This window comes from Lithobates pipiens, unplaced genomic scaffold (assembly GCF_037356315.1).
Source record: "Lithobates pipiens isolate NorthernLeopardFrog02 unplaced genomic scaffold, aLitPip1_a1.2 Scaffold_22, whole genome shotgun sequence".
NCBI lineage: Eukaryota > Metazoa > Chordata > Amphibia > Anura > Ranidae > Lithobates > Lithobates pipiens.
The window spans coordinates 179,575,111-179,597,395 of NW_027507784.1; the positions used below are offsets into that span (position 1 = coordinate 179,575,111).

At 47.5% G+C, this 22,285-nt stretch overlaps 2 protein-coding genes across 3 annotated transcripts in view; one reads left to right on the plus strand and one right to left on the minus strand.

The window, feature by feature from the left end:
• The window catches only part of ANKAR (ankyrin and armadillo repeat containing), a 151,042-nt gene extending 147,027 nt beyond the window's left edge, over positions 1 to 4,015 (minus strand). The window contains exon 1 of the mRNA XM_077448693.1: positions 3,842 to 4,015. The gene's annotated coding sequence lies outside the window, so the exon portion shown is untranslated. The remainder of the gene's footprint in view (positions 1 to 3,841) is intronic.
• LOC143924395 (uncharacterized) overlaps positions 3,987 to 22,285 on the plus strand; it is a 44,730-nt gene continuing 26,431 nt past the window's right edge. For both annotated transcript variants that reach the window (XM_077448691.1, XM_077448692.1), the window contains exon 1: positions 3,987 to 4,128. In XM_077448691.1, the coding sequence (XP_077304817.1) occupies positions 4,091 to 4,128 (38 nt within the window). In that variant the 5' untranslated portion in view covers positions 3,987 to 4,090. The remainder of the gene's footprint in view (positions 4,129 to 22,285) is intronic.

Here is a 22,285-nt window from a genome sequence, read left to right on the forward strand (position 1 = left end):
TGTAAGACATAAAAAAATTGCAACAACCACTATTTTATTTTACAGGGCCTCTGACTCTAGACTGACTCTAGACTGGGTGTTCTAAGTCATTTTCTCACTGGGTGACATTTGTGTTTACCGCAGAAGCATCAAATATTGAGTGCAATGTCATTTGATGTTTTAGCAATTGCAAACCTGTGAGACAGCTGCCACCACGTGATTTTGTGTTCTCATCAACTCGACCTTATCTAAATGCTACGCTTACAATTTATACAGATCGTTTATTTCCCTCATGTGCATTTCTGTGCGGTGTAGGAAGGGGAATGAGGCGCTCCTTGGGTACAACGGACACGTTCAGCTGCAGATACTATTAGTAAACCACCAGTACACAAGGGGATGAATGAACATTTACGTTCCAAATCTATACAATAACGTAAGAGCTCCAGAGCAGCCCTCACCTATGTATGGCTTTACTCCTCAGTGATATTTGGATGAATGGACTATAGCAGGGGTAGGCAACCCTCGGCACCGGTGCCACAAGCGCCACTTGAAGCCTCTTTTGCCAGCACTTGACTCCCCCCCCCATCAGCAGAGCAGCGCAGGGAAGTGTCAGTTAGACACTAATGAATTGCAATTTCAGAATTCCCCACACCGCACCTGCACTGAGGGGGAGGCACTGCATCCTACACATTGTAAAAGATGGGAAACATTGTTTGGTTCTCTAACTGTGCTGTAGGTGCGATAGGCAGCGTTTGTGATGAGGAAGAGATTGGGTGAAGTTCTGCTGGGGGGGGTCCCTGTTTCCAGGAGGAGGAGGACTGTCATTGGCCACTGCTAAAGCTGCTAAAGCCAATCATGGTCCCGCTAGCACCGCCCACCATCTGGAGGAAGATGACTCGCTTGGTTGCCACTACCAATCTCAGAAAGAAGGGATTTCACTGTGACTGACAAAACCACAGGTAGGTGACAGTTTGAGGAATTACTGTTGAGCTTCTGGGAACTTTGTTGAAATTATTCCTGGACCTTTGCGTCACTTATTTCTGGACCCCAGCACTCTGTGTCCCTTTAAGCCACAGCCAGTATTCAGAGCAATGAAAATGACACCCAACTTTTCCTGTGGCGCTGAGTGCCGCACTTTCTCAGCTGTGGGGGCCCAACTTATGATCCTGCACACTGGCCCACTGCTTTCAGAAAATGTCCCTGACCTGAGCTCATCATTGCGCATCCATTCCAGATGCTTGTATGTGACATCACATAAATCCCAAACATCACATATATCACATACATCACATACATACCAAACATCACATACAAGCATGTGAGCTGGGTGTGAGAGGTGGATCAGCAGGATGTGTGTGCCAGGACAGGTAGGATGTGCCTCCTCTCTTCTTCCTTTCACCACTCTGCAGATCACGCATATCATAGAGGAGAAGAGGATACAGCGGTGGAGCAGATATACAGAAAGGTACAGTGGTGGAGAGATGAGAAGGGGGTTCAGCAGTGGGACAGATGAGCAGGGGGGTTCAGTGTTTGGCCAGATGAGAAGGGGGTTACAGTGGTGAAAAAGATGAGCGGGGGGGTTCAGTGCTGGGGCAGAGGAGAAAGGAGGTACAGCGGTGGAACAGATGAGCAGGGGGTTACAGCAGTGGGGCAGAGGAGCAGGGTGGTACAGAGGAGGGGCAGATGTGCAGAGGAGAAAGGAGGTACATCATTGGAACACATGAGCAGGGGGTTACAGTGGTGGGGCAGATGTGCAGGAGGTACAGTGGTGGGGCAGATGAGAAAGGGGTTACAGTTGTAGGGCAGGTGAGCAGATAAGTTCAGTATTAAGACAGATGAGAAGATGGTTCATTGTTGAGACAGAAGAGCAGATGGACAGGGGGTTACAGTGGTAGGGCAGATGAGCAGGGGGTTACAGTGGTGGGGCAGATGAGCAGGGGGTTAAAGTGGTGGGGCAGATGAGCAGGGGGTTAAAGTGGTGGGGCAGATGAGCAGGGGGTTAAAGTGGTGGGGCAGATGAGCAGGGGTTACGGTGGTGGGGCAGATGAGCAGGGGGTTACGGTGGTGGGGCAGATGTGCAGGGGGTTACGGTGGTGGGGCAGATGTGCAGGGGGTTACGGTGGTGGGGCAGATGTGCAGGGGGTTTCGGTGGTGGGGCAGATGAGCAGGGGGTTACGGTGGTGGGGCAGATGTGCAGGGGGTTACGGTAGTGGGGCAGATGAGCAGGGGTTACGGTGGTGGGGCAGATGAGCAGGGGGTTACGGTGGTGGGGCAGATGTGCAGGGGGTTACGGTGGTGGGGCAGATGTGCAGGGGGTTACGGTGGTGGGGCAGATGTGTATAGGGTTACAGTGGTGGGGAAGATGTGCAGGGGGGTACAATGGTGAAACAGATTTGCAGGATGGACAGTGATCTGAGGTGTGGAGCTGCAGGAATTGGGGCTGATCTGAGGTGTGGAGTTGCAGGATGTTAACCGCTTGCGGACTCGCCACCACAGTTTTACTGCGGCAGGCTGGCTCCGCAAAATCGTGTTATTGTACATGATCTCGCGAGGCTTGTCTAGTGGGCACGCACGCGTGCCCGCCGCGAGCTCTGTGAGTCTGACAGTGGGTCCCGTGGACTCGATGTCCGCGGGTATACCCGCGATCGCCTCACGGAGAGGAAGAACGGGTAGATGCTTGTTTATATTTGTTATTCCTAGTGGGAGTGTCACTGATCAGCTCTCCCTGTGATCGGGAGCGCTGATCAGTGATGTGTCACACACAGCCCAGCCCCCCACAGTTAGAATCACTCCCCAGGGAACCCTTAACCCCTACAGCGCCACCTAGTGTTAACCCCTTCACTGCCAGTCACATTTAAACAGTAATCAGTGCATTTTTAATCGCACTGATCGCTGTATAAATGTGAATGATCCCAAAATAGTGCCAAAAGTGTCCGATCTGTCCGTCATAATGTCGCAGTCATGATAAAAATCGCAGATCGCCTTCATTACTAGTAAAATAAATAAAAATAAAAAAGCCATAAAACTATGCCCTATTTTGTAGACGCTATAACTTTTGCGCAAACCAATCAATAAACACTTATTGTGATTTTTTTTAACCAAAAAATATGTAGAAGAATATGTATCGGCCTAAACTTTGTATATATTTTTTGGGGAGATTTATTATAGCAAAAAGTAAAAAATAATGCATTTTTTTTCAAAATTGTTGCTCTTTTTTTTGTTTATAGCACAAAAAATAAAAACCGCAGAGGTGATCAAATACCATCAAAAGAAACCTCTATTTGTGGTGTAGTGGTTAGCACTTTTGCCTAGCAGTAAGAAGGGTCGCTGGTTCGAATCCCAACCACGACACTACCTGCCTGGAGTTTGCATGTTCTCCCTGTGCCTGCGTGGGTTTCCTCCCACACTCCAAAAGACATGCTGGTAGGTTAATTAGATCCTGTCTAAATTGTCCCTAGTATATGAATGTGAGTTAGGGACCTTAGATTGTAAGCTCCTTGAGGGTAGGGACTGATGTGAATGTATATGTAAAAGCGCTGCATAAATTGATGGCGCTATATAAGTAACCAAAATAATAATAATTTGTGGGGAAAGAAGGACATCAATTGTGTTTGGGATCCACGTCGCACAATTGTCAGTTAAAACTACGCAGTGCCGAATTGCAAAACGTGCTCTGGTCTTTGGCCAGCCAAATCCTCTGGGGCTTAAGTGGTTAATTTCTCACTACTAAAGTAGTGTTGACATTTTTTTGTTAAAAAATCGTCACTCTGAATTTCTTTGAAAACATTTTTCGGCACTCAAAAGGTTGCCCACCCCTGGATTATAGTAACAGAGACAGTAATGCACAGAATCCATACATTACCTAGACTATCACCTTCCTTCAGTTTCTTCCAAAGACACCAAAACCCGCCACTTCCAGTCCTCAGGAATTGTGCAGATTCTCCTCAGTCCTATGCTCAGCCCTGCTTGTTACTCTGTTGCTAAGTAACCCGAGAGAGCGTGGCTGCAGGTCACTTCCTGGTCTTCACAAAGATGGCTCCTATAGTGCGGACAGTTCTTATGCTGTATGTAGCTGGAAGGGAAGAAGACATTCTTTATGTGGAACTCTTGAATGCTCTCCGGTGCTTCGGGTGCTTTCAGAAAGAAAATGTAGGTATTTCTTTTGTTTTATACATCCTGTGATGAACTGATGTCTATATACATAAATAATCCCAGTGCATGATGCCAGCAAATACCAGTGCAGTACTATTGCAGATTATTTACTTACCTTTTGCATTTGATCTCCAGACCCCAGTATTATAACAGCACAAAATGTCATACATCAGCCATATCAATCACAAGAGTTGTCCTTTACAGATTATATAAGGACACATTCTACATTATTCCGTATTATTATATATTATTATTATGTAGATCTGGGGGAAGGGACATTTTCCTAATTCATGTTACAGTATAGGAACAGTAACCTATAACATCTAATGAAAAATCCTGTCCTGGTCTGACGTTGATTAAGTCAGTTCTAATTGGTTGCCATGGGTTACTGCACTGAAGAACTAGCACTCTACATATACTATATGTTATGTAAATATGTTATTTCAAACTTGTGGCTCACGTGATCTGGTGGTATTTATTTGGATGTTTGTGAATTACGTGGAATGATTTTGTTGGTATTAGCGTTGTTTCTGTCTCCTGCCAGGGGAGACTGCTAATCAACTGGCATAAAAAACACTACCGTACATGCATAACACTTTGAATACAGTAGAACATATTTACAGTTTTTTTTTCCATCACATATCTCAAAAATAATCAGTGGACTATTCTGCACTTTGTAATAGTGGGCAGAGAAGATTCAACACTAAATGAAAGTTTATCTTAAAGCAGAATTAAAGTGGTGTTGCCACCAAAAAAATAAAACTACTTAAAATTCGTAAAAAAAATAAAAAAAAAATAATTGGCAAAAAAAAAAATTTTTACTCACCTCTAAATACCGGTTGCTAGGGGGTCCCTCGTAGTCTGCCTTCTTCATTGCCCGGGCTGGTGACATCACTTCCCCTCGCGCCGCACATTCACCTGGGACCTGTCATGTGTCCCAGGTGACTGTACGGCGTATCACGGCGCCCTGCGCCGCTCGCGCATGCGCAGTGGGTGCCCGGCTGTGAAGCCACAGCCGGGTGCCCACAGTATGCATGACGGCGGAGCGGGGAGCGAGGGGGCGGCTTCGTTCCCCCGCATCGCTGGACCCTGGGGCAGGTAAGTGTCCGATTATTAAAAGCCAGCAGCTGCAGTATTTGTAGCTGCTGACTTTAAATTTTTTTTTTTAGGGGGTACCCCACTTTAACCAGTTGCCGACCGCCGCACGACGATGTACGTCGATAGCATGGCACGGGCAGGCATATTGGCGTACATGTACGTCCCTTGCCTCCCGCGGGTCGGGGGCCCGATCGGGCCCCCGCCCGGTGCCTGCGGCGGTCGGTATTCGTGCGGGAGCGATCCCGGACGAGGGGACGGCCATTCGTTCATGGCCACCCCCTCGCGATCGCTCCCGACGAATAGGAATCCCCCGTGACATCACTTCCTCTCCTGTAATGTAAACACAGGAGAGGAAGTGATGTATTCTCTCCTCCGTGTCGGTATTTTTCGTTCCGACACGGAGGAGAGCGGATCGGTGAGTTGCACCAACACTCTACACACACAGTAGAACATGCCAGGCACACTCACACCCCCCCTTTACCCCCCGATCACCCCCCCAATTACCCCTGCCCCCCAGTCACAGTGACACCAATGTCATTTTTTTTTTTTTTTTTTGCATTGGTGTCATTTGTGACTGTAATAACTGTTAGGGCAGTTAGAGTTAGCCCCCTTTAGTTCTAATGTACCCCCCTAACCCCCCCAATAAAGGTTTAACCCCGTGATCACCCCCCGTCGCCAGTGTCACTAAGGCTGGGTTCACATTGCAGCGGTTTATGAGAACGAATGTGATTCGCACCGCACTGCAGTGCAAATCACATCCGATCTCTGTGCGATTCGAGTTCAGCCATTCGCCGCACCCGCCGCACCCGCCACACCCGCCGCACCCACCGCAAATTCGCACGGGACCCTTTTTTTGGCTCGCAGCAGAATCGGATCGCATGGGTGTTCACACCATGCGATCCGAGTTTGCAGATCGCACTGCGATATGCGAACTGATCTGGGGGTGTCAGTAACATTTCACTGACACTCCCAGCAGTTCGCATAGGGCAGTGTGAACTGCCGCCGGGAGGCATGCGATGCGGGAACCCGCCGCGGATTTGCGGCGTTTCCGCATCGCTCCAGTGTGAACCCAGCCTAATAAGCGATCATTTTTCTGATCGCCGTATTAGTGTCACAGGTGACGCTAGTTAGGCAGGTAGGTATTTAGGTTCGCCGCAGCTTTTTATAGCGCCGGGGACCCCCATATACTACCGCATAAAGCCCCCTGATTGCCCCCTAGTTAACCCTTTCACCAGTGATCACCATATAACTGTTACAGGTGACGCTGGTTGGTTAGTTATTTTTTATAGTTTCAGGGCACCCGCCATTTATTACCTAATAAAGGTTTAACCCCCTGATCACCCGGCGGGTGTCATTTGTGACTAATAACTGTTAGGGCAGTTAGGGTTAGCCCCCTTTAGTTCTAAGGTACCCCCCTAACCCCCCCAATAAAGGTTTAACCCCGTGATCACCCCCGTCGCCAGTGTCACTAAGGCTGGGTTCACATTGCAGCGGTTTATGAGAACGGATGTGATTCGCACCGCACTGCAGTGCAAATCACATCCGATCTCTGTGCGATTCGAGTTCAGCCATTCGCCGCACCCGCCACACCCGCCGCACCCGCCGCAAATTCGCACGGGACCCTTTTTTTGGCCCGCAGCAGAATCGGATCGCATGGGTGTTCACACCATGCGATCCGAGTTTGCAGATCGCACTGCGATATGCGAACTGATCTGGGGGTGTCAGTAACATTTCACTGACACTCCCAGCAGTTCGCATAGGGCAGTGTGAACTGCCGCCGGGAGGCATGCGATGCGGGAACCCGCCGCGCATTCGTGGCGTTCCCGCATCGCTCCAGTGTGAACCCAGCCTAATAAGCGTTCGTTTTTCTGATCGCTGTATTAGTGTCACAGGTGACGCTAGTTAGGCAGGTAGGTATTTAGGTTCGCCGCAGCTTTTTATAGCGCCAGGGACCCCCATATACTACCGCATAAAGCCCCCTGATTGCCCCCTAGTTAACCCTTTCACCAGTGATCACCATATAACTGTTACAGGTGACGCTGGTTGGTTAGTTATTTTTTTATAGTTTCAGGGCACCCGCCATTTATTACCTAGTCTCACTAGTGTACCCCTAAATTTAGGGGTGTCTACTTTCCAAAATGGGGTCATTTGGGGGGGGTTTGTGCCATCTTGGCATTTTATGGCCTTCAAAACTGTAACGCCCTTAGAAAGCCTGAAGGCGGTGCTTGGTTTTCGGGGCCCCGTACGCGGCTAGGCTCCCAAAAAGTCCCACATATGTGGTATCCCCGTACTCAGGAGAAGCAGCAGAATTTATTTTGGGGTGTCATTTCACATATGCCCATGGCATGCGTGAGCAATATATCATTTAGTGACAACTTTGTGAAAAAAAAAAAAAAAAAAAAAAAGTTTGTAATTTTCCCGCAACTTGTGGCAAAATATAAAATATTCCATGGACTCAACATGCCTCTCAGCAAATAGCTTGGGGTGTCTACTTTCTAAAATGGGGTCATTTGTGGGGGTTTTGTGCCATCTTGGCATTTTATGGCCTTCAAAACTGTAATAGGTAGTGAGAAGTGAACTCAAAAATGTACGCCCTTAGAAAGCCTGAAGGCGGTGCTTGGTTTTCGGGGCCCCGTACGCGGCTAGGCTCCCAAAAAGTCCCACATATGTGGTATCCCCGTACTCAGGAGAAGCAGCAAAATTTATTTTGGGGTGTCATTTCACATATGCCCATGGCATGTGTGAGCAATATATCATTTAGTGACAACTTTGTGAAAAAAAAAAAAAAAAAAAAAAGTTTGTAATTTTCCCGCAACTTGTGGCAAAATATAAAATATTCCATGAACTCAACATGCCTCTCAGCAAATAGCTTGGGGTGTCTACTTTCTAAAATGGGGTCATTTGTGGGGGTTTTGTGCCATCTTGGCATTTTATGGCCTTCAAAACTGTAATAGGTAGTGAGAAGTGAACTCAAAAATTTACGCCCTTAGAAAGCCTGAAGGCGGTGCTTGGTTTTCGGGGCCCCGTACGCGGCTAGGCTCCCAAAAAGTCCCACATATGTGGTATCCCCGTACTCAGGAGAAGCAGCAGAATTTATTTTGGGGTGTTATTTCACATACGCCCATAGCATGTGTGAGCAATATATCATTTAGTGACAACTTTGTGTAAAAAAAAAAAAAATTTTTTTTTTTGTCATTATTCAATCGCTTGAGGCAAAAAAATAAAATATTCAATGGGCTCAACATGCCTCTTATCAATTTCCTTAGGGGGTCTACTTTCCAAAATGGGGTCATTTGGGGGGGTTTTGTACTGCCCTGCCATTTTAGCACCTCAAGAAATGAGATAGGCAGTCGTAAACTAAAAGCTGCGTAAATTGCAGAAAACGTACCTTAGTTTGTAGATGTGACAACTTTTGCGCAAACCAATAAATATACAATTATTGACTTTTTTTTTACCAAAGACATGTGGCTGAATACATTTTGGCCTAAATGTATGACTAAAATTGAGTTTATTGGATTTTTCTAATAACAAAAAGTAGAAAATATCATTTTTTTTCAAAATTTGCGGTCTTTTTACGTTTATATCGCAAAAAATAAAAATCGCAGAGGCAATCAAATACCATCAAAAGAAAGCTCTATTTGTGGGAAGAAAAGGACGCAAATTTTGTTTGGGTACAACATTGCATGACCGCGCAATTACCAGTTAAAGCAGCGCAGTGCCAAAAGTGTAAAAAGACCTCTGGTCATTTACCAGCAAAATGGTCCGGTCTGAAAGTGGTTAAACTCAAAATAAAAAATTAAGTTGCAGCTTATCAATTATTAGATGTAGTGGGTGCATTCGTTTTGTTTTATTTTTTCAGGCTTTTTCCTTTATTTTCACCTGCTGATTCAGCCAGTAATTCTGTTGTTTTTCTACTTCATTTAACAGAACAAGCTGTCTTTCAGATATAGCAGTTAGAGGGTTGGAACAAACCATTTACTACTAACAGGGGTGCTTACAATGATTATCTTTTATTCATTTATGTAAACTGTTTATCCCAAAAGGAGAAAAAAAAACTTGCTGTAACTGCATAGAGCTAAAGTACATTTTTAGGGGCCATACAGAATGTAGAAATTGCTTTGAAAACAATTAGCATTCTGTATTACTGGAGAACCGACAAAAAAACAAGGAAAAACAATGCAAGGAATGGAAAATCCATAGATAATCCAGAGAGAATATTTAGGCATGTCATTTAACCACTTACCCACTGGGCACTTAAACCCTCTTCCTAACCAGACCAATTTTCAGCTTTTGGTGCTCTCACAATTTGAATGACAATTACTCAGTCATGCAACACTGTACCTATGTGAAATTTTTGTCCTTTTTTCACACAAATAGAGCTTTATTTTGGTGATATTTAATCACCACTGGGGTTTTTTTTTTTTTTTTTTGGCGCTATAAAAGAAAAAAGACCGAAAATTCTGTAAAAAATGCATTTTTCTTTGTTTCTGTTATAAAATTTTGCAAATTTAGTATTTTTTCTTCATATATTTTATACTACTATATATCTTTGGTAAAAATAACCCAAATCAGTGTATATTATTTGGTCTTTGTGAAAGTTAGAGAGTGCCAATCTCTGAAAATTGATCACACCTGATGTACTGATGGCCTATCTCATTTCTTGAGACTCTACAACTCCTACGGCGATACCACATGTGTGAGACTTTTACACAGTGTTGCCACATACAGAGGAGCAACATGCAGGGAGCGCCATCAGGCGTTCTTGGAGCATAATTTACACATATAATTTCTTGACTACCTCTTATACCTTTTGAAGGCCCTGGAGAACCAGGACAATGGAAATGCCCCACAAATAACCCCATTTGGAAAGAAAACACCCAATGTATAATCTATGAGGCATAATGAGTCTTTTGAACATGTAATTTTTTTTCTACAAGTTTTTGGAAAATGTGTAAAGAAAATGAACACACATATATTTATTTATTTTTTTACACAATGTTGTCCATTGTTTCTAACACATAGCATGTACATACCAAAAATGACACTCCAAAATAGATCCTCCTCCTCCTCCTGAGTATGGCGATACCACATGTGGGAGACTTTTACACAGCCTGGCCACATAGAGAGGCCCAACATGCTGGGAGCACCATCAGGTGTTCTAGGGGCATAAGTTTCAAATCTAATGTGACTACATATTATACTTTTGTGAGGCACTGATGTGACATGAATTTGGATGGATGAGCGATGGATGGGTATGGATGTATGGATGAGATGACCAAGCATGGCTGGGCGTGGCTGAATGTCGATGGGATGGCTGAGCATAGGTGGATGGATGAGTATGCTGAGTATGGATGGGTATACTGAATGTGAATAGATGAGTATGGATGGGTGAGCATGGATGGGTATGCTGAGCATGGATTGCTAAACGTGGATGGATGAATGAGTATGCTGAGTATGGATGGGTATGCTGAGCATGGATTGCTGAGTATGGATGGATGGATGGATGAGTATCCTGAGTATGGATGGCTGAGCATGAATGAGTATGCTGAGTATGGATGGGTATGCTGAGCATGGATGGCTGAATATAGATGGATGGCTGGAGTGGGCAAGGGCAGCTCTGTGGGCACTACACATCCAGGCCACAGCGCTACTGCCACTGATCTCTCCCCTTGCACTGTACCGATCTGCAAAGAGAGGGGAGAGAGGAACCGGACGTGACGCTGGTTTGTTTAGAAGTGATCACACTGTCATTTCACAGAGCGATCACGTGGTAAATGATATGAGTGGCCATTTACCGTGATCCGTATATCGTGGGATTCTGGGAGGACGTCAATGTATGCCCTCCCAGAGTTATCGAGACGTGCTGTAGCTGTCATTCGGCCATGGCGCAGGCGGTTAAATAATTAGCAACTAAGCAATTAAGGAAGAGACATAACATTGAGTACTGGGTACTGAGCGCCCGCTGTTTCTCCTCATGGGGGGGGGGTGTTCGGCCGCGCCAGCTCCCCCTCCCCCCTCACATATGCAGGGCGGCCGATTCTCCTGGTGAGGGGAGGTGGAGGTAGTCGGCCGCCGCCGGCTCCCCTTCTCCCCTCGCAGGTACGGAGCGTCCGCCATTTCTCCTCGTGGGGGGGAGGGGGAGGGGGATCGGCTGCGCCAGCTCCCCCTCACATAGGCGTTTTTTCGTCCGGTAGTAGACACAGTGAACCCAAAATCGGCATTGAGTTACAAATGATCCCTATGCACTGGCATGATTAAAAACAGCAAAATAAGATGTCTGTACTGGCTGATTAGACTTGGAAGAGGATCCTTCATCGGGATATGCATTTATACCATTGCTCGCACTAGCAGTGCTTTTTTCTGACCTTTGTGTCAGCTGCTCCAATTCACTCTCTGGGTTAGCCTGTACAGATCACCATCTTCATTATTCTTTGGAGTTTAATGCTCATTGTTTGGATTTTTTCATTTTTTGACACAAAGCAGATCATATGTAAATCCTAGATTGTATAACCACTTTCTCCATTCAGCATTGCTTCACACACATATGGGGAAAAAATTACAAGGAGCAAGTGGTTAATGTTTAGCACTTTTATGATATAAACAAATGGAATTATGGAATATTTAAGAACGTTGCAACCTGAGCAGAGTGAACCACTTCCTGGTGGTTTCTTAAAAACAGGATTGTCTTTCCAATAACTAGATAATCCTTTTCTGTTTTGAGTAACTTATCGGGGCAAATAGCTAGTGAGAGTCCATAGCTTCTGTCATTTCCACCTTGGTCTTGGTAGATCTTGGCGCTTTAGAAGCTGATAACTTTCAGGGATTTATTTAATGTTATGTGTAAGGGCATGGAGTAGGTTGTCCCCCCCCCCTCCTGAGCTCCACGGGGTGGCCCCCCCCCCTCCTGAGCTCCACGTGGTGGGTCTCCCCCCCCTCCTGAGCTCCACGTGGTGGGTCTTCCCCCCCCTCCTGAGCTCCACGTGGTGGGTCTTTCCCCCCCTCCTGAGCTCCATGTGGTGGGTCTTTCCTCCCCTCCTGAGCTCCATGTGGTGGGTCTTTCCTCCCCTTCCTGAGCTCCACGTGATGGGTCTCTCCCCCCTCCTGAGCTCCACGTGGTGGGTCTTCCCCCCCCTCCTGAGCTCCACGTGGTGGGTCTTCCCCCCCCCTCCTGAGCTCCACGTGGTGGGTCTTCCCCCCCCCTCCTGAGCTCCACGTGGTGGGTCTTCCCCCCCTCCTGAGCTCCACGTGGTGGGTCTTCCCCCCCTCCTGAGCTCTACGTGGTGGGTCTTTCCCCCCCTCCTGAGCTCCATGTGGTGGGTCTTTCCTCCCCCTCCTGAGCTCCACGTGGTTGGTCCCCCCCCTCCTGAGCTCCACGTGGTTGGTCCCCCCCCTCCTGAGCTCCACGTGGTTGGTCCCCCCCCTCCTGAGCACCACGTCGTGGGTCTCCCCCCCTCCTGAGCTCCATGTGGTGGGTCTCCCCCCCTCCTGAGTTCCACGTGGTGGGCCTCCTGAGCTCCACGTGGTGGGCCCCCCCCGCCTGTGCTCCATGTGGTGGGTTCCCCCCCCCACCCACCTGAACTCCACGTGGCGGGTCTCTCCACCCGCCTGAGCTCCACATGGCGGGTCTCCCCCCCGCCTGAGCTCCACGTGACATTTCTGTCACAGCGCTCAGTCTAGCATTTCTGTCACGGCGTTCTGTCCAGAATTTCTGTCATAGCGTTCTGTCGCAGCGTTTCTGTCTCAGCGTTTCTGTCTCAGTGTTCTGTCCAGCATTTCCGTCACAGCGTTTTGTGCGGCTTTTCCGTCACAGCGTTCTGCGCTGCATTTCCGTCACAGCGTTCTGCGCTGCATTTCCTTCACAGCGTTCTGCGCTGCATTTCAGTCACAGCGGTCTGTGCAGCATTTCCGTCACAGCGGTCTGTGCAGCATTTCCGTCACAGCGGTCTGTGCAGCATTTCCGTCACAGCGGTCTGTGCAGCATTTCCGTCACAGCGGTCTGTGCAGCATTTCCGTCACAGCGTTCTATGCAGCATTTCCGTCACAGCGTTCTGTGCAGCATTTCCGTCACAGCGTTCTGTGTAGCATTTCCGTCACAGCGTTCTGTGCAGCATTTCCGTCACAGCGTTTCTGTGCAGCTTTATTGTCATAGCGGTCTGTCCAGCATTACTGTCATAGCGGTCTGTCCAGCTTTTCAGTCATAGCGTTTCTGTCCAGCACGTCTGGCATAGCGTTTCTGCCCCTGGATGCCTGTCATAGCATTCTGCCCCGGCATGTCTGTCGTAGCGTTCTGCCCCAGGACTTCTGTCATAGCGTTCTGCCCCTGGACTTCTGTCTGCCCCTGGACTGCTGTCATAGCGTTCTGCCCCTGGACTGCTGTCATAGCGTTCTGCCCCTGGACTGCTGTCATAGCGTGCTGCCCCTGGACTGCTGTGGTGTTCTGAACCAGGATTTCTGTCATGGCGTGCTGAACCAGGATTTCTGTCTTTGCATTTCTGTCTCAGCGTGTTTTCGGGCTTTGCATTTCTGGCCAGGATTCTGCTGTTGCGTCGCTGTCTCAGTTTTTCTGTTATAGCATTCTGGCCCAGGATTTCTGTCACTACGTTTCTGCATCAGCATTAAGTTTCAGCGTTTTTTGTCATGGTGTTTTTTCATCATGGCATGTTGTGTTTCTGTCTCAGCGTTTTCCTGTCTCAGCGTTGCTGCCAGCATGCCTGTCATGGTATTTCAGACTTGGTGTTCAGTCTCAGAGTTTCTCAGAGGGGCGTTGTTCACTAGAGGTCCACCGATATATTGGCCGATATTTGCCATTTTTTAATTAATCGGCATCGGCCGATTGAGCTGATAAAAAGGCCGATTTAGAACAGCGGGACTTGGAAATGACTTCTGTAATAGAAGTCAGTGCAAGTTGCCTGAGTCGTCATAGAAACGTCTTTCCTCCTCTCTGGGCTCTGCCAAGAAAAGAACAGAAAGATACAATGTTTACACTTGAATGAATGAAATCATCTCTGTGTGTAGAAGTTCTCAGTTTAACCATTTAAAGACTAAATCTTTTCTGACACTTGTTGCTTACAAGTAAAAGTCCTGTATTTTCTGCCAGAAAATCACTTAGACCCCCCAAAAAGTATATATATTTTTTTAGCAGAGATCCTAGGGAATAAAATAGCGGTTGTTGCAACATTTTATGTCACACGGCATTTGCGGTCTTTCAAATGCATTTTTTGGGGGGGAAAAAATACACTAAATGATTTAAAAAAAAAAAAAAAAAACTAAAACAGTAAAGTTAGTCCATTTTTTTTTTTCGTCCAAAAGTTTTGAGTACTTGTTTTTATTTTATAGGCTGCTTGCACACTGGAGCGGGCAGACATTGATGGTAAAATGTTGCTAGTTTTAGCAGTGCTTTACCATAATTTTAGCGGTGCTATTCGGCTGCTAGTGGGGCGCATATAATCCTAGCTAGCGGCCGAAGAAGAGGTTAAATGCGCCCGTGAAGCACCGCTGCCAAATCGCATTGCATGCGCTTGGGCAGTGGTGCCCATTAATATCAGTGGGCAGGAGTGGTGGAGAAGCGGTATACACCACTCCAAACGTGCTGCTTGCATTGCCTCAGTGTGAAAGCACTCTGTCTTTCACACAGACTGCAGGGGAGCCGTTTTGCAGGCACTTTACAGGCGCTATTTTTAGCCCAAAAGCGCCTAAAAAAATGCCCCAGTGGGAAAGGTGTCTGTTAGGTTTTATGAGATGAAGGGGGATAAAAAAAAAAAATCGGCCTAACATATCGGCCCAAAAAAATCGGCATCATATATCGGCCATCGGCCGCCATGATTTCTAAATATCGGCATCGGCATTGGCCAGAGAAAAACCCATATCGGTCGACCTCTATTGTTCACTCATGGCATACTCTGGTAGTCGTTCGTCTTTGTTGATTGTCATGTCCCATTGTGTCTGTGTCATGTTTTGTACCTGGGTCAGGTAGCTAGGGCTCACATGTCAGGATCTGTCACGTCTATAGATCCATATGGGCTGAGGTTTCGTTATTAATTGATTGTTGTCCACAATCTTCTCGCCCGTATACCATACATCATACGTTGCATGTTCATTCACCACATCTATACGACTATCCACCATTGCCTGTGGGTACACTAGCCCCGAGTTTTCAGTTAATTACCTGTCTCTGCACTGCAGGTTACTCGGGCTCACTTACCACTTACATGTGTGTGGGGGGGTCCGTTCGTCAGGTTCTTTTACGCGCAGTGGTCTTGACTTTTCTGCTCATATTTCATTCTTAGTTAGGCAGGGGGTATTGTTGTTCTCATGTCTGGTTGTCTGTCATTTCTCTAGTTTGTGTTTCAGGTTGGGCCGTCTTGGCATCCATACCGATATCATCCATGCTTGCTATCACTTCCTTCAGCCCGGCCATTGCTGGGGGCTAGTTGATTGGTGCTGATGTCTTTTCACCACTGGGCTCACCCTTGGGTCAGAAGCAGTCAAAAAAATTTCCTTCAGTTGATGTCCTGTTGTGTTGAGGCCCTGGTTACTGCCCAGGGATGTATAGTCTCTCTCAGGGTGTTTGTTAAGCCACGTCCCCGTGACGGTCCTTGGGTGGGGTAGGTTGGGCAGATGTCATAATGGTTTTGGATTCCACTCTTGGCTCTGATCTTGTTTGAACTTATTGCCTGGAGTTCCACTTAGGGACATCAGTCCAGTCTTCTTTTCCGATCCCCAGCTTGTTCCTAGTAGGGGGGGCTTGGGTATGTCTATCATGCCATGGGGATTATTTCCCCGGGAGGAAGTCTGGCCCTCCTTGGTTCAGGTTTCTGTCCCAGCTGTTGGGTTCAGGCTGTAGCATGCCGATCGTATCTGGTGGGACCTGGGTCCTGCGTCCAGTATGGTCTCTCCAGGTTGACAGTATTATTGCCATGGTGCATGGGTCTTATCCGCTTACTCCGTCACATCCTTCAGGTTTCCAGCTTTTCACACTCCTGCTAGTGGTCTTTTGCCACTCACCCTCTTGGGGGGGTATGTCTCTGGGCTATTTCACTGGTGGTCTTTGGGGTATTTCGCCATCTTTTCAGGGGTTTCCTCGGGCCAGGCCTTGTTTCCTTTCCCCTCTCGTATCCTCTCATTTCACAAGCAGTTCATTCTCGGGTCTGGGTGTCACGGGCATCCGGCTGAATTCAATCTTTCAGGGGATGTTCAGTTGGGTTCAGGGTAGTGTCAAAGGTTCGTTAGGGGGTTCCTTCTCATCGCCAAGTCAGGAGTCGGTGTGTTCTTTTGCCACTGCGAACACTTTCCGGTTACTTGCTGGATACGTACTGCTGCCGTCCGGGAGCACACCTTTTATCTGTGATGGTTCATTACCTTCCCTTCTTCACCTAAATTTTGTGTCTTTTTGCCCTCTTCTCAGACATACTGACCAGCTAGGCCAAGGCACACCTCAGGCCTTGGTTCTTAGGAGTATCGCATTTCCCGCTTGAAGACTCTGACTACAAGTTGTAAGGCTGGCCGCAGGCCAGCCTGTATTTGTAGGAGGAGCCTGAGAGGGCTATTTAAACCTCCTCCTCTGTCAGGGCCAGTGTCGTTAGGTTTTCTGGGTTCCCACCCACCCGCTCCCCACTTTCATACATTCTCATAGTATTTTGTTCTTATTCTTACATTCAGGGTATGCCCTCTTCTCAGGCATACTGACCAGCTAGGCCAAGGCACACCTCAGGCCTTGGTTCTTAGGAGTATCGCATTTCCCGCTTGAAGACTTTGACTACAATTGACAAAATGTCTGGGGATAAAAGGAGTTGCCATTGGATAGATGTATGTTCTTCCTAGAGTCCATGTATTTACAGTAATTACACGATCCACAAGGAAATGTCCCAGTAAGCCTCCAAGGATCACCATGGGTGGAGCCCCAAAACTCACCCCTGACTAACAGGTCACCCACAGAGGTGGTACATCTATAGATGACTAGGGGGGCAGGGGGTACAAAGGGTCCCACAGTGGGATCAGACATTACAAGGTGCCAGTATGTATCAAAAATACATTTCCTGACAGACTCCATGGCAGCAACGTGTGGGTTAAGTCCCGCCTCCACTACCCATAGGACACTACTCCCATAAATCTTTGCTCCCTGCCCCTGACCGTGTTCTTTTTTTGTCCTCCTCCGAAGGACCCAGAGGTGGTCTTTCTACCTGAAGATTTATCATCGCCACGATCGAGGTCGGCCGGTCTGCGACTCTGGGTCTGGAAAGTCGCATTACTCCGCTAAGCCCTAGCTATTAGCAGGGTATGGAGTGGGCAGTGGAAGAGGCGCTGTGAAGAAGCCCATGTCCTGGCCACTGGCAGGCAGGCTGCGCATTGGTCGGATAGCCAGCTATTAGCAGGTGACCTGTTTTGCCCCCTGGAAAGTCCGGTGTCATCTTACCTTATCTTCGGCCGAGTGATCGATCGTGGTGGGAGTGGTGAGAGGTTCTAAAAGTTCTTATGGCAGCAGTTTTTGTTTTTTTTATCTGTCTTCGTTTGTTTCTGTTTGTTTGTATGTGCAGGCATGGCGGCTGGTTCTTCCGCGTTCCAGCCGGCGTTCTACTTCCGGGTTTGCGTTTTCGGCCGTACTGCGCATGCGCGAACGCGGTTGAGATCGAGGCTTGGTTTCGCGCATGTGCGATAGCGGCAAATTGCCGCTGTTTCGCGCATGCGCACAGGCACGGCGGTGACATCACAGGGGCGGGCTATTTAAACGGGGAATTAGTCTGCAAGCTTTGGGAATGCTTGCGGGCTGTTGCGGTGACTTCCCCCTGCCTCTGTGTTGCATCTACTGGTAAGTGGCATTCTGGGACAGGGTGGCTATCCCTTCCCTGTCCCTTGCACTGATCCCTTGTCATCTTTTCAGCGCGTATGGATATCGCTGAGGACATGGATTCTTTACCGCCTGTTTGTGGCCAGCCCTCTCATAAAAGGTATTTCTAATGTTCACCTGAAGGTCTGGTGGGGGAGGGGTAATTATCTGTTAGCTCTGTCCTGATGTCTTGTCTCTTGTGGTTTCTTGTCTTGTTCTTGTTTCAGCCCTTCCAGGTCAGAACAGCATCGCAGCTCTCATAGAGGGAGCGACTCCTCCAAGTCGCATCACCGGCACTCCTCTTCCAAATCTAAACATTATGGTTCCTCCTCAAGATCAGGACACCGTAGTGAAGAAAGATCGCACTCCTCGAGGACTCCATCTAGTCACTCAGCTAGTGCCTGTTGGGGGTGCAGAGCTCTTGTACCGGCAGGAAAATCTTTATGCGATCCTTGCTACGCCAAGGCTTCCAATGAAAGGGGTGACGCGGATCAACAACTTAAAACCCTGGTGGAAAAAGTTGTTAAGGAGTCCCTCAGAAATATTGAGGGCCAGTCCTATGTTCCCCCGGCAGAGCCGCCACTTTCTCCAGGAAGGGAGACTCAGCTGCAGGATACTTGGGAATCCTCTGCGCATAGCCACCCCTCAGCTGCCATATCTGACAGTGACTCTGATGAAAGTGATCCCTGTGTGGGCTTTGATTTCGCTCTACTGCCTCCTCTGGTCAGAGCTGTTAGAGAGACACTGAACTGGGAAGATTCTGTGGCTGCTCCTTCCAAACAAAGAAAATTATTTAAGCAATTAAAGAAGGATCGGATTAATTTTCCTTTTATCTCTGAGCTAGGTGAGATTATCACAGATGAATGGGGCAAGGTGGAGAAGAAAAATTCCATGCTATCGAAGGTTTCGAAACTCTATCCTTTCAATGAAGAAGAGGTGAAGCATTTGGAGTCAGCGCCATTGGTAGACGCAGCAGTCATGAGGCTGGTGAAACATGTCACTCTTCCCTTAGAGGATACCGTGTCTTTTAAGGACGTTCTGGACAGACGAATTGATGCTGATTTGAAGAGAGTGTATCTCACAGCAGGAATGGCCTGTAAGCCAGCGCTAGCTCTGGCCGCTATGTCCAAAGCAATGGAGATATGGACAGATAGTGTAGATGAGACACTTAGAAATATCTCTGAAGATACAGCTAAGAGCTCGCCTATCCAAGAGCTTAGGCTGGCCTCCGCCTTTCTTGGGGAGGCCTCTATCGACATCATACGCCTGGTGGCTCGGGTGATGCTTTCTTCTGTTACGGCTAAAGGGGCTCTTTGGCTCCGTCCTTGGCTGGCAGACCCAGCCTCAAAACAAGTATGGTGCCGCATCCCCTTTGAAGGGTCCTCCCTTTTCGGAAATAAGTTGGATGAGGCTATTACCCGAGCCACTGGTGGGAAGTCGGGGTTCCTCCCCCAGGACCGGCGTTTGCAAGCCCAGAGAAGGTCTTTTCCAAAGAGACAGTACCAGGAACGAGCCAGGGAAGCTCGCAGTTACAGACCAGGCCGTGAATTTTCCAGGTCCTGGAAATCAAGACAATCCTCTTTTAAAAAATCTACAAAAAGTGATTTGAAGGGAGAGAGGGAACCAACTAAATCCTATTGAGGTTGGGCCCGCTCAGACAGGGCAGGTGGCGGCTCGTCTTTTCCACTTTCGCCATGTCTGGGCGGCCTCGATCCAAGACTTCTGGACCGTCAAGACCGTCTCCTCAGGTCATGTTTGGACCTTCAAGGAATCTCCCAGACTCAGATGGGTCCCCACCTCTCTCCCGGCCTCAGACGAAAAAAGGCTAATTCTTCTAGCCTACGTGGAATCTTTGTTGGCTCAAGGCGCCATTATCCATGTTCCAGTCATTCAGCGAGGCATGGGAATCTACTCTCCTTTGTTTATGGTCCGGAAAAAGAGCGGGGCCTGGAGGCCGGTCATAGATCTAACCCACTTGAACAGTTTTATCAAAAAAGAAAAATTCAAGATGGAGTCATTATCCACAATTCAACAATCTGTCCAAGCAGGGGACTGAATGGTCTCCATAGACCTCAAGGACGCCTATTTTCATGTCCCAGTTGCAGAAAATTACCAGCAGTATCTCCGCTTCTCCGTGGGCGAAAGCCATTTTCAATTTACTTGGAGAGGTACTATTCAAGGTACAGGGATCCTCAAGCCTACGGGGTGGATGCCTTGACAGAGAAATGGTGGTTCCACAAGGCCTATGCCTTTCCCCCAACTCCTATTATTCATCAGTTCCTGAGGAGACTCAGGTCAGAGACAGCAGAAGTGATAGCCATAATCCCTTATTGGCCCAACAGACCCTGGTTTCCGCTTCTGATGCTCCTCAGTGTCAGGGATCCAATACCTTTACCATCCAGGCCAGACCTTCTGTCTCAAGGGTCGAGATTACATCCTTGCCCGGATCACCTGCGCCTAAAGGCTTGGTTTTTGAAAGGGGACGGTTGAAGGCTTTAGGCTGTCCTGAAGAAGTCATTCCCACTCTTCTTAGTGCTCGAAGAAGCAGTACTAACCGGGTATATGAGAGAATTTGGGCGAAGTTTGCAGATCACTTGTCTTCAAGGTCCAGTTCCTGTAATACCCTGACAGTCCGGGACGTTTTAAGCTTTTTGCAATCAGGATTGGATATCTCCCTTTCGGTTAGTTCTCTCCGGGTCCAGGTTTCAGCAATTTCAGCTTTTTCTGGAGTCGCATGGGCCAATCATCCCTTGGTCCAACAATTCTTCAAAGGAGCAGTCAGGCTTAGGCCACAAAGGAAGCCTAGATTCCCCAAATGGGACCTTCCATTGGTTCTAGATTTCTTCTCTCAACTTGACAAAACGCTCTCAATCAGAGAATTAACCCTTAAAACCTCTTTTCTGGTAGCCATAACTTCGGCGAAGAGAATCTCCGAAATTCAGTCTCTAGGTGCAAAGGAACCTTTTCTCATCTTCTTTCCAGATAGGGTAGTCCTAATTCCGATGTTGGGGACAAATCCCAAGGTGACCTCTGTTTTCCATGAAAACCAGGAAATCACTCTTCCTACCTTCAATTCTGCTGGAAGTCAGGATCCACATCCACTCGATTTGGGAGTTACTCTAAAACAATATCTGGATATTACAGCTTCTTTTCGTCAATCTGACTTCCTCTTCGTGCTATTTAACGGGAAAAGTAGAGGCGCCAAGGCCTCCGTTAGATCCATCGCTGCTTGGGTGGTCCAGGCAATTCAATGGGCTTATAGAGAGAAGGGCTTGGCTCCTCCTGAGGCGGTTACAGCTCACTCTACCAGAAGTCTCTCAACCTCATGGGCGGCTTCGCGCCACGTTGCACCTGATGTAATCTGCAGAGCGGCCTCCGGGTCTTCTATTCATACTTTCATGTCTCACTATTGTGTTGAACCAGCATCTTTATCCTCTGTTGATTTTGGTTTGAAAGTCCTGTCGGCCGACAGTGTTAAATAAATCTTTTGTTCAGCATTTTGCCCACCCGGGTGTGTTTGGCGAGTTATTTCCCACACGTTGCTGCCATGGAGTCTGTCAGGAAAATGGAAAATTCCTATCAAAATACTTACCGTAATTTTCCTTTCCTGATGGACTCCATGGCAGCAGGAGTTCCCTCCCAAATGGCTGGAGTAGGCTAGTTACCGAACACGGCCAGGGGCAGGGAGCAAAGATTTATGGGAGTAGTGTCCTATGGGTAGTGGAGGCGGGACTTAACCCACACGTTGCTGCCATGGAGTCCATCAGGAAAGGAAAATTACGGCAAGTATTTTGATAGGAATTTTCCATTTTCTCTTTGGAGTGATCATTGGTATATGTGGTAATGATCCTGGTACTCTCACTCTCCAATTGTTTAACCTTCTTAGGAAATAGGAGATCGTGTCTATTTTTTGCATCTACACGATTAACCACTTGACCACTGGGCACTTAAACCCCCTTAATAACCAGACCAATTTTCAGCTTTCGGTGCTCTCACATTTTGAATGACAATTACTCAGTCATGCAACACTGTACCTATATTTTTGTCCTTTTTTTCACACAAATATAGCTTTCGTTTGGGGGTATTTAATCACCGCTGGGTTTCTTATTTTTTGTGCTATAAAAGAAAAAAGACCAAAAATTCCGTAAAAAAATAAAAAAAAATAACGTTTTCTTTGTTTCTGTTATAAAATTTTGCAAATTAGTAATTTTTCTTCATAAATTTTGGCCAAAA